This window comes from Cyprinodon variegatus, unplaced genomic scaffold, assembly GCF_000732505.1.
Source record: "Cyprinodon variegatus isolate N-32 unplaced genomic scaffold, C_variegatus-1.0 Scaffold89, whole genome shotgun sequence".
NCBI lineage: Eukaryota > Metazoa > Chordata > Actinopteri > Cyprinodontiformes > Cyprinodontidae > Cyprinodon > Cyprinodon variegatus.
Genome location: NW_015150542.1, coordinates 1,512,904 through 1,525,584, shown reverse-complemented (window position 1 = coordinate 1,525,584; position 12,681 = coordinate 1,512,904). Strand labels below are relative to the sequence as shown.

At 43.0% G+C, this 12,681-nt stretch overlaps 1 protein-coding gene across 1 annotated transcript in view; it reads left to right on the top strand.

The window, feature by feature from the left end:
• wdfy3 (WD repeat and FYVE domain containing 3) overlaps positions 1 to 12,681 on the top strand; it is a 93,124-nt gene that overhangs the window by 66,632 nt on the left and 13,811 nt on the right. Inside the window, exons 36-48 of the mRNA XM_015373615.1 lie at positions 84 to 244; positions 2,530 to 2,759; positions 3,099 to 3,208; positions 3,493 to 3,675; positions 4,431 to 4,588; positions 4,665 to 4,742; positions 4,871 to 5,101; positions 7,312 to 7,480; positions 7,611 to 7,774; positions 8,186 to 8,334; positions 11,181 to 11,301; positions 11,655 to 11,740; positions 12,407 to 12,487. Of these exons, the coding sequence (XP_015229101.1) occupies positions 84 to 244; positions 2,530 to 2,759; positions 3,099 to 3,208; positions 3,493 to 3,675; positions 4,431 to 4,588; positions 4,665 to 4,742; positions 4,871 to 5,101; positions 7,312 to 7,480; positions 7,611 to 7,774; positions 8,186 to 8,334; positions 11,181 to 11,301; positions 11,655 to 11,740; positions 12,407 to 12,487 (1,921 nt within the window). The remainder of the gene's footprint in view (positions 1 to 83; positions 245 to 2,529; positions 2,760 to 3,098; positions 3,209 to 3,492; positions 3,676 to 4,430; positions 4,589 to 4,664; positions 4,743 to 4,870; positions 5,102 to 7,311; positions 7,481 to 7,610; positions 7,775 to 8,185; positions 8,335 to 11,180; positions 11,302 to 11,654; positions 11,741 to 12,406; positions 12,488 to 12,681) is intronic.

The window sequence follows — 12,681 nt, the reverse complement described above, 5'->3', positions numbered from 1 at the left end:
GTAACAAAATTTGACAGAAATGTATGTAAATGCCTAAATTCCCATGTTAAATAAAGAAAATACAAATTTCTCTCATCTTTAAGGTGAAGACGCCTCTCTGCCTCTCAGCACTGGGGGCAGTTATCAGATCCTGGTCAACAACGTCTTCTACTTCACCCAGAGAGTGGTGGACAAGCTTTGGCAGGGAATGTTCAACAAGGACTCCAAGCTGGTGGTGGACTTCATTGTGCAGCTGATTGGACAGGTATGTCCAAAAATGGCTCATTGGAATCTCTTCCATAAAATGTAGCAGTAGTATTTATCCTACATTTGTTAGCTTCAGGTAATTTATGTCCTCCTGAATCACTGTGGCAGATTGTGAGACACAGACTGGGGTATTTGTACCTCCTAAACTGGTTGATTTAGTTATTTGTCAAGTTAACTGAACCAATCCATCTAGAAAATGCCATTAGATTAGCAGCATGGATGTACAGTAACTCTAAACCATATTTGTCCATTTCAATTGAAACATTTTGACAAAAATGACATTAACATTAAAGCCTGAATTGTCAGACATTTGGGTATTTTGAGGTAAACATATCTAGTTCACACCTGATGGATATAATTTGTACATGGGAGTTTGAAGCAGAGTATAATACAAAATAAAACATGACTTTGTGGCTATTGGACAGCACATAAAGATTGGATCACCAAAGTAGCTTAGACTTATGCTACGTTCACATGTAAAACAGCGGAGGAAGCAGACGCAGCTAATTTACATGCATAGTCAATGGTTGACGCGCATCTTGGTGCACCAAAAGGTCCCACAGCGTGCGTTTGAGTAGCAGGCGCAGCGCGTCTGAGCAGCTGAAACAGCGCCTGTTGTGCATCTGATGTGCGGGACGCACTGCGAAAGCAGCTGCTGCTGATTGGAAAAATTGAACTTTTGCTACTCGATGTGCCACATCAACCAATCAGAGTAGCTAATTTATGAGCTGGCAGGGAGACAGACACCGCACTGCTGATGCAGAGCGCTATGATCAGGGGAGTGATCATTTAGCTTTTATTATCCTGTAGTTGGGTGTACGTACGTGAAAACGCTAACATCTACTTCCAGCCGCCGTGAACAGTACTTGAAAACCGCAAAGAGGCGACCGGGCCAGAGGCTGCTGTTGAACGGGATTCCTAGTGACAGAACACCGCTGGTGTACGGGCATCTGAGTTGCTCTGACAGCTAAATAATATTTGAAGGCAGGATTGTAATCTTGATGAACTGAAGGCACAGATTGTTTTCCGGTGGACTTTCTCATTTAAAAACATTAAAACTACTTTTTACCCACTAATTATAGCAAATATGGCTGTCATTGTGCAGGCAAAGAAAGGATAGGGTAGCTCTGCCCAACGTGCATCAGACCCACTTTTCGACCACGCAGCTAGAGTTAAGAGGCTTTAGCCGCACATCAGAACTAAACTTGTACAAGCATAAAAAATGAAGCAGCACTTTTGCTGCTTGTTGTTAAAGATAGGCTCTATGTATGCACCTTGGCGCTCTATCTCACAGGTTCTTTTTCCTGAAAAGAGATCACTCGGGACAAACTCTTTAAATAACTTATATGTATTAAATAACCAGGAGACATGACAACTGATTTTGATAGAAATTGTAATCTTACTCCGATCAGAGAAATTGCTTAGAGTGTGCAGAAGGCAGCTACACACGTCCATGCTCACCTCTCAGGATTAACTGGTCCAGATTAACAGTTAAAAAGGCATTTTATACAACTCCAGTCTGCCACATCATCATATTTTACATCATACACGTTAGCAGATGATTATACATTCATTGCTTCAGCCTTATCAAAATATTACACTTCGTTCTTAGCTGAAGGACACCGCTCTCATTCCATTTCCAAATCTTTGCCAAGTACAGAATGAAGATTATTACTGTATGTCCAGAGAGAGGAACTGTCTTAATTAGACTATTGAGGAAAACATCAGTTCTGACACGCAACAGGCAGCCAATACCAAGGTGTAATAAACTCACACATCATCAATGATAATAATCCTAACATTGTGGTGCGAACGTAGCATTAGACTTGGACATAAACTCAACCTCAACTTGATTTATTCCTTGGGATTACTCCTTCAGGGAAATTCTGGTTCTAGTAGCTTATATAGAGTACAAATGGCATAGAGATAGAGATAAAGCAAGATGCCATTAAAGATAAAAATACAACAGACAATATAAAAAGAGTGTATATAGCACAGAAAAGCATAAAAAAAGTTGTAATGTCCTAAAATATGTTTCCCTTAAATATAAAGTATATAAATATAAAGCAGTAAAAGTGCTATTGAAATATATTTATGTGATTAGTGCTATTTCTGTCCACCTGCTTATTGTCAGTTATTTCTGTTTTTAACAGTCAGGTTTTCTAGTAAAGTTTGTGTATTTACAACTCAAAGCCTCATTGCAGTTAGTTTAGAAGGCTGTACCAACAAAAGCTAACAACCAGAGTGTGTACACAGCCGACTAATGATTGAGTCTGCTTCCAGTCTAAGAGACGGTCCCAGGGTCTGTCGCTGGACACCATCTACCATTGTCTGAACCGGACGGTGCTCTACCAACTCTGTCGACCCCACAAGACTGTAGCTCAGCAGGTGGCCCTGCTGGACGCCCTGCGAGTCCTGACGGTCAACCGCAATCTGGTGCTCGGACCGGGCAACCACGACCAGGACTTTGTGGCCTGCCTGGCTCACTGCTTCATCTGCCTGCACAGCGGGAGGTAAGAAGGAAAAAAAACAGACATCTGCAAACAGGGGCAGGAATGTTTTTATTTGTTTAGAGGGAAAAAAAGCATAGAGTTTTTGAACAGATTTAGTTTGAATATGCAGCAAATGAATCCCACATAGAATTGTGTTGCATGTGGGATTTGGGGACAAACAACATTATCTGTAACAGATGTGCAGCTTGTAGTGACATTTTATGAACTTTAAAGCAGGTGTGATCAGATTCCCTCAGAGTCTCATGCCGTCCCACCCCAGGGATCTGATGTGTCTACAACCTAAGAGCCAAACAGTTACCTGCAGGATGTGTTGTTCCATGATTGTTTTTCTCTCCTCAGCAGCGTGGAAGGTTTCGGTCTGGAGGCGGAGGCCAGGATGACTACCTGGCACGTCATGATGACCGCAGAGAATGAAACTGACTCAACACACAGCCATGATGTCAGCGAGGGTGAGACACTATGCTCATTCTACTCATGTGTGGGTTTGTTGTACGCAGAGGGATTTATTCTTGTTCTTATTATTCATCCTCCCCTAAAAACAAGATCCAAACAGAAGGTTTTCATACATTTATCTATGGAATCGTTTTCTTCCTGAGTCGATTTTTATTTTAAAATGTCCGTCTGAATAGAGGTAGACTCTTTGTGCAGCTCTACAATCAGAACACAGGTAGTTGATCAGAAAAGCAGCCTTACATCACCACTTTTAACGTGATAAGTTTTCTCCCTCCTGCAGGGCGACAGCTGCTGCTGAAGGCCGTGAACCGCGTGTGGACGGAGCTGATGCACAGCAAGCGTCAGATGCTGGAGGACATCTTCAAAGTGTCTCTGCCATGCAATGACAGAGGACACGTGGACATCAGCACCGCCCGCCCTGCTCTGGAGGAACCTGCTCTGAAGAGCTGGCAGAACCACCTGGGTGAGGGAAAAAACTCAGAATACATTCAACCCAATCGTACTCATAAAGGGCATGGCTGTACGGCTCTTTGTAAAAACAACTCTGTTATCGTTGACTTCTGTGTCGATTCACACCGATATAAGCAGGTTACTGCTGATATTTTAAAGTGGTTTCTGTTTTACAGCCAGAGAGTTTGGCAGACAACCAGATGTTCTGAAGTTTTAAAGTGTATTCATTCAGTGACACAAAATCCATGAAGAACCAGCAAACAATGAGTGTAATCTGCTCCTCTAAAATAGAAAGTAGTAGTTTGGAATTATTTGGGTACAGAAACAACGATCTTTAACGCAACTTTAAAAAGCGATAGCAGAAAAACAGACACTCTGATACTGGAGAATATCTAAACCCAGCAGCCTGAAGCATTTAACAGAAAGTCGAAAATGCCTCACAGCTTATGAGATTCTGCGGTGGCGGTCCTGACCAGGTAGGCTTCCCTACAGTTAGAATTTTATTGTGCGTTCAAATACAGCTCGTACAGCGGCTTGTACAAATATAAAAACAATGCAAACATCATTTAAAGACGTAGAAATGCTCCTAAAAATCAACACTTAGCATTTTGTTCTTGTGTAATCCATTCATGGAGCAGATCTAAGCGGTTGGTTTACAAGTTTAATCTGCTGTCTGAACCTTTACCACAAAATTAGGTAATATTAATCCTGAGGGCTTATAGTTTAAATAAAGGCAGTAATCTGGACTTTTTCTCTCTGCGTTATCAGTTCATGAGAAAAAGTACATCAGTCGCGGGGAAGCTGCAGCGCCAGCCGCCCAGTCCAAACTCTCCAGAGTTAGCAGCGGCTTTGGCCTGTCCAAGCTGACCGGTGTGCGACGCAACAAGAAGGAGAACAGCCTGAACAAGAACAGCCCGTCTGCTCTGGTAAATTTGTCGCATCGAACATCACTTAGTTCAACCCATATTAGGTCGGGTTTCATTTTCCATTTCTGACCAACAGGAGACTTTCCAGTGGATGTTCACGCACATCGCAGTGGTTCGGGATCTTGTTGCCATGCAGTATAAGGAGTATCAAGAGGTACCCAAATAGGAGGGACACTGCAGTGCGACTTTACAGAAGCATTTTTGCAGTTCCATTTATAATTCATAGCAGCCTTTTTAAAGTGACTCACCGTCAGCTTTTCATCCATCTGTTCTGTCCGCCAGCGGCAGCAGAACGCCCTGAAGTATGTGACCGAAGAGTGGGCGGCCATCGAGTACGAGTTGTTGCGGGAGCGAGGCCTCTGGGGCCCGCCTATCGGCTCCCACCTGGACAAGTTCACACTGGAGATGACGGAGGGGCCGTGCAGGATGAGGAAGAAGATGGTTCGCAATGACATGTTCTACATTCACTACCCATACATCCCTGAGACCGAAACAAACACCAACTCTGCACAGGTACTCAGCTCTACAACAAGAAAATCCTCCCTGATGAACCAGTTTTACAAACTTTCTACTTTTTCAGTTTCAATGTATGTGCTTTTATTAGACAGAAAAGCTACAAGTGTAAGCTATAAGGTTTCTCTAATCCCTTGCAGAATTGTTAACAGGGTGTTTTGAGTTTAAGAGACAAGACTTGAATTACTTGCCCAACAAAGATAAAATAAAAAAGAGTCTTAGATCTCCATCCTATATTCTTACATTTGACAGAATCCAGCTTCTTCTTCTTTATCCCGTAGTAGTAAGCTGAGATCTGGTAACATATACCCAGAAGACAATCCTTTTGGGTCTCTGCTGAACACAGCTGATTAAAAGGTTCCAGGTTAGTTTAGACACGATTCATTTAAACCACAGAGCACCAATTCACATCAAATGTTACCTGGAGGGACTTCACCACATGAATGGATACAAGGTAAATCTAACCCTTACGAAATCAAATCACTGTAGTTTTTATCAGTACATTTGAATCATTTAGACAGACAGTAGGGATATATTTTATCATGAGTGTGGATGAACTACATACCGATAACATATCCCATGAGGAAAATGCCACTCATTTTACTTTATGTTTGCCTAATATATATCTTTTTTAATACGTTATTCTTTGGATGTGGAGCTGAACTCGTTCGCTTTGATTTATTTAAAATAAATCCTAACCCAGAAAATGTCCCTTATATAAACCGGGTCATTTAAATGCACTTTATGGAACATTGTATCTCATGTTAACTAAAGATATTATTAAACCCTGGGTACATCTCGGGTAAATACATTGCTTGAGGGTTTACAGATTAAGAGAGGCCCATTTTAGGAGATCATTGAACACCTTCAGAGTTGTGCTGATCCGTTGACCTCCCTGATGGTTGACATCGGAAAACACAGAGGTTGATCTGAACCAGCACATGCTTCCCCTCTAGGTAGGACAGCCATGTGCACGCAGCTCCAGAACATTTATATTTATATGTTCGTTGTGCTCCCATCGACCCTAAAGACCGTAAACCACTGCGCATTGCCACCCAGCACTCCAGCCCATGCGACTGGCATCTGTGGTGGCCACCTCCCTGCGACACACCTTTATTCCCATAGGGACGCCCTTGAACAGTTGAGTCCGGTCTCGCCATGTGGCCAGGGCATAGAGGCACATCCATGTCACTGTGAGCCTGAGATGTATGTGTACGATGTCATCAAGAAGAAAGCTGTTGTGCCACATTTGAAAAGGAAAGAGCAAACCCAAGAGCACACCATAAGTGACAGAGGTCAGTTTGCCTTGCATCTGCAAGAAGGTGATGTAAGGAAACCGCCAGCTTGAGTATGTCGTTCACCCTGTGAACAGACAGATGAGCCATCATGGCTGTTGAGTCCATCTGCATCCTGTGAAAAGTGGATGTCTGAGATGGAACAAGGCAGCTCTTCTCCAAGTTGACCTTGAAGCCCAACCGTGACACATGGGCAAGGAGCCAGCATGTATCCCAAGAGGCCTGTGAGGGGTTAAAAAGAAGCCAATCATTAAGGTACAGAAGAACCCTGTTACCGAGAAGAAATGAAAGCTTGTCCTCTCCTTGTTACCGAGAAGAAATGAAAGCTATTTATTTTGGACGTTTTCTGTATACTTAAGGATCTATATTTAAGTGGAAATATGAACACCCCCAGCTATTATCAACTGTTTCAGCCTTCCTCTCTGTACCTTTTCCAGCCTTCCTCCCCACCTCTGGTGCCCTTGTTCCCCTCAGCTCAGGTACCCTCCTGATGTCCCTGTGAATGATAATAAGAATAACCCAGTGCTCAGCTCTGTCTGGTGTGAATGCATGTTTTAACTATACAGCTAAAAGAATCTAAAACATGGCTTTACGCGGTTGCAGCATCCGATGACCACATGCTCTCCTGCACTGTGCACCTGTCTGTGGTTTTGGCTGAAAGTATGTATAGACCTATCAGCTTGCCTTTGGTACACAATCTAAACCTTTCTCTTCCTTTGCGCTGTTGCTCACGTCACAAACATGGATTTGGAAGCAAACTGATTTAGTTCAAGCTATTCCTGTCAGATTTAGTATATTTGAAGAGAATATGTCTGCTTGTTAAAAAAATCAACATGAGAAAGAAACGACTTAAATGTCCTTTTCAGAAGTCTTTTCTGTGCCTCAGATTCTCACCTTCTTTTCATTCCCATCCAGAAGCCTCTGCGGTACCGCCGAGCCATCAGCTATGACAGTAAGGAATACTACATGCGCCTGCTGTCAGGGAATCCGGGGATGTACCAGCACTCTGTGGAGCACAGCACAGAGGGGGAGACCACGCAGCACGAACCGGAGCACGGGGAGGACACTATCGCTAGAGTGAAAGGTACTGGTGATGACTTAGATCTCACTGATGAACGCTAAGCTCCCAGACGCGATAAAAGGCATTTTTAGTGTAACCGAATGTCTATGTGATCTGCCCCTGAGGTGTGTTTTTTTCCCCCTGTGATCTCCAGGTCTGGTGAAGGCTCCTCTGAAGAGGTCTCGGTCCACAGCGGATGGTGCAGACGAGGACAGCCAAGAACAGCTGCAGGACCAGCTATTGGAGTCAGGAGGTCCGGAAGAGGAGCAGAGGACCGACAACACATCCCTGCTGCGCCTCCTGGAGGAAGGGGAGAAGGTTAAGAAGATGCACTGAAATATCTAAATTCTCTCTTCATCCTTCCCTTATTTCCTACCTTATATAGCTTCTCTTGCTTTATCATTTTCTTCTTCTTTTTGTTACTCTTTTGCCATCTTCCTCTATCTTTTCTTCCTCTTCCTGTTTTTTTCCCTCCTTGTTTTTTTTTCCTTTACATATAAAATGTTAGCATGGGGGACTCTCTCTGAGGGTCGCTGCAGCATCTTATCAAACGTATCTGATGTTCTGCACAAAGCTGTCTCACTGACACTTCTCTGTGCGCTCAGTGGATTCTCCCTTTCATCTTTCCTTCACCGACGTTTTCCCTGAACACTGTTTATCTAAGCTCAGAGTGTCCTTTCTCTGAAGTCTTTTTTTTAAGCCGCTGTCTGTTATCATCCATTCCTGCAGATTCAGCACATGTACCGCTGTGCCAGAGTGCAGGGTCTGGACACCAGCGAGGGCCTGCTGCTGTTCGGCAAGGAGCACTTCTACGTCATTGACGGCTACACCATGACCGTTTCCAGGGAGATCAGGGACATCGACACGCTGCCGCCCAAGTAAGTCATCCCCTCCCTGTCTGCCGCTGTACACCAACACCTCCAGAACTGTTAATATGTCTGGAACCGCGGCTGACGGACGGGCAGCACTCCGACTGCACTACCCCTTCACAATGACATCATCCCTCTGGACACCGCAGCTGCTGGGATGATGTAATGCTACGGATGGAGCATGCGTTGTCAAACTCAACAAAGCTTTTTATAAATGTGTCTTTTTTTTGAGGATGCCGACTCTTCCTTTTCCTGTGAGACACAATTGGCCAAAAGCCTAAAAAAGAAAAGGAAATGACAGCAGATGGTTGCTGCACTTTTTTATTTTTAAAAGGGTTGTACTGCCTATGGTTTCCCTATGATCCCACAAGGCAATACATTATTGATAAGAGAGTGAAGAAATTAATTAGTTTCTTTCAAAGATTTATTTGATGCCATTTTTTGATCATAAAAACATCTTCCAGCTTTAATGCGACATATGTCCTGTATGAGTTGGAAACTGGAGCGTGAGGCTGTGCAGGGGCTTGCGGCAAAAATGGAAAAGCTGAATGGAAATTTTTGATTAGGGCTGTGGTGAATATAAAACAACCAGTTCATCTTAGAATCAGAAGATGGTAACATCTTTTTCCTATGGAAACATCCTGACATGGCTTAAATCACATATGTCATATTTAATCACACAATACTTTGCTTTGTTCTGATGAAGGCAATCATTAGCTTTAGGTCACAAATTCATGAGTTTTTTTTTTTTTTATTATTTACACACAAAACCAGTGCTGTGCAACACATTTTTAACAGGGATGTATGGTAGTGGCAGCATCATGCTAGTGGGGCTGTTATGCAGTAAAAAATGATCTAGAAATGAGTGAAAATAACTTAAAATCAGTGTGTTTGCCCTTAATTTGAACAGGTAAGTAGAATGATCTTCGGTGCCAGGGTGCGCCATCTTTATAAGCTGAGGAGTATTAATAACAATGGATAACCACAACGAAAGGTTGATCAAGTAGGTTCGGAAGTACAGCCTCTTGTGAGATGCTTCAGATATGTGGTTTTGGAAAATAAACCAGTGCCGCCGAAAAAGTTCACGTGACCATCCGCCGAAGTTCTCATGAGTTCTCGAATAGGCTTCCCCTAGAGCTTTGGCGGGAAACTGCTGTGCGTCTCTAGAAATTCCAGACCAACGTTGCATACCAGCAAAACTGGTTCGCGACCAGACGCAACCGACATTTGATGTGTGCAGATGCAGAACTATAATCCGCCCTTTACTAAACATTTCCTGAACGTTACAGGAAATGTTCAACAAAACTTAAATTCAGGATCTCGATTTGGATTGTTTACTACATAACTGCTCTCTTAGCCACCCCTAATACTCCTGGGCATGGTGGTTAGTTCCTTCATCTCAAGCTCGGGTCCTCTTCCGTAGGCCTGGGAGCTTGAGAGTTTCTTAGCTCTCCCTAGAAATGCACATTTCTGGACTGAGAGCTCTGATGTGGGGCTTACTGCCCCGAATGCTCCACTGACCACAGGCACTACCGTTGCCGTCACCATCCAGGCCTTCGTATTTTTCCAATCTCTCGTTTATTTTTTATGTTTCTAACATATGGAATGGCCACATTGACCACTGCTGCTGCCCTCTGCTGCTTATCATTGATCATAATGTCCAGTTGGTCGGCCACCACCATTTTATCTGTTTGTGTCTGAAAGTGCCACAGGACCTTAACTCTGTCAGTCTCCACCACATTCGGAACCAGGGGGTCATCAGTTCGTATTCTGCACAGATGTTTCACTTGGTTATGATGTGCCATGTTTTCCTTTTACTGCCAGTGTCTTACACTCTGCTGTTTGAGGGTGGATTGTTTTTGGGACCTCGCTGGAGAGCCTAAAACTGGGGTTTTTCCTGATATGGTAGATCTGGGCCTCCATTGTTCTGTTGCTCAAGGCCTACTCCTGTACTGCCATGATCGGTGCTTCTATGCTTTCCTTCATCCCAGCCCTCTCTAGCTATTGGTAGGATTTGGTCATATCAGCCACTTCAGCTATCTGTCGGTGGTACATCCCATATGGGCGGCTTACCTGCTCCTCTCCTTGTTACCATCCGGCCACATTTCTCCAGCCTGAATGACATTCCAATGTCCCTGCTGCAGATCCTGGTGGTGTGGATCAGCAAGTCAGTGTTTTGTTTACTCTTAGCATACAGCTTGATGCCATCCCTGTGCTGGAGGTAGCTGATAGTGCCCCCATGATAGTGCCCCATTCATTTATACAGGTAAAGGACTTTAGTTTTGGGACAGCTTAGTCAAAGTCCATTGAGCAGTTAATCTGTTGCGTGCGTCGAGTAGAGTGTGTAAACTTGGTTAGAGTGGATTCCTGCTGTGAGGTCAAGGTGGAGCATCCTGATCGATGCCTATAGATTAGACTCAATGCAGAGACAGACAGACAGACAGAACTGCTTTACCAAAAATCTGATCTGATGGTGCACACACTTTTTATCACCAGGTTACTGCAGCCGTTTTATTTTCTGGAAGTTTTTTTTTTTGTTTGCTATTTAATTGTTCAGGATAAATGTGGCAGTTAAAGCTGTACATTATTAATAATCATTTGATTTATGGTATTTGTTCAGTGACGAATCAATGAATTTGCATTTGTTCCTAATTACAATATTTTGAATGCAGTTTTATTTGTCTTACAAGTTTTGTGCTATTTAGATTTTTCTGTGTAAAGTTCAGAAAATAAAGTCCTAATTTTCCCTTTATTTTTTTATGTTGTAATAGTTTTTTAATGCAAGCTAAACCTTTAGGGGATACATTTATCTGTGAAGAAAATTGAATAAATTTGGGTCTGTGTTTTCTTTCCAGTTTGCATGAGGCAATCATCCCCAGAGGGGCGCGGCAGGGCCAGAGCCAGCTGAAGAGAACCTGCAGCATCTTTGCCTACGAGGACATCAAGGAGGTTCACAAGAGGCGATACCTGCTACAGGTTAGCATCAACAGTCCAAACAAGAACCAGAAACCACACAAAGACATACTATATGCTTTTTTTTATTGTCTGAATATATTTACTGTATTTTGCTGTAATTGGAGAATAATCTCAGTAAAAATTTTGTTATTTCTCTGTAACGGGTTTAGATTAGAAATATGTCCAATTAGGATGATCTACTTTCCTGGGCTTTTTATATGCACAAAAAGCCAAATGAGGCAAGAGTAAAGAGGAAAACCCTTATTGTAACATTATGGTACTGTTTATAAATATAATGATATCGATGCTCAAACCTTTAACGTTAAAGATCCTAGTTTTGTGTTAAAACCTGTTTCTTGTTTCCTTCCCTCCAGCCGATGGCAGTGGAAGTCTTTTCTGCAGATGGAAGGAACTACCTGCTGGCCTTCCAGAAGGGAGTCCGAAACAAAGTTTACCAAAGGTAGAGGATTCAAATTTAAAAGCCTTTTTCACAATTATTTGCAGGTCAAAATGGAAGAGAAATAAACTCGTTTTCCTTTCTAAGGGGATGTTGAATCAATGCTCTTGGCATACAGATGCATTTGTTTTCAGCTGTGTTTTGGCTGGATCCTAAGGGAAAGTTTTTTGTTTCGGTCCCATCTTTGGGTTTGTACAGATGCTTTAGTTATGCTTTCATGTTTAGGCCTTAACCTTCAGCCTGCAATCTATAAATGTGGCCTATAAATGCTCCCTCGGGTTCAGGGGTGTGTGCCTCAAAGAAAAAATTGTCTGAGTCTCTCTTTAAGGCGTTGTGGTGAGTGGAGCAGGTTATGGGAAGGGATCAGGGCCTCATCCCTTCAAATAAGCTTTTGCTCAGTTGAGTAAAGGGTAAAGTCCTGGGTTTTCTGATCCATTTAAGTTAGAAGTTATCAGACCCAGGCAAACTCTCCTTTGCCTCGGAGTTGCTGAATCAGGCATATCTTTAGCAGGGAGGTAACTTTGAGGCAGACCCGAAACCTGATGGTGTTATATAAATTTGTCTCTTTACAAATGGATGGATAGATGAGCCAATGAATAGATCCGTCCGATCTGTATGATATTACTTCGTCTACTTTTTGTTGTGGAGTAAACTTTTGGTTCTGTGCAGGTTCTTGGCAGTGGTGCCGTCGCTGGCAGACAGCTCAGAGTCGGTCTCAGGTCAGAGGCCAAACACCAGCGTTGAACAAGGGTAACTATCTCACAAGCATTATATATTTCTTAGTGTTATTAAGGCAAAACTTATCAGAATAATAGTCAACAGGAGCTAAATCCAATATAACAAATCCACTCACCCCCATGCTGAACAACACTCTGGAGTACTTTTTTGATATCTCAAATGCATCTGGAGATCTGGGAGGCTTCTTGCTGTCTGCTGACATTCAA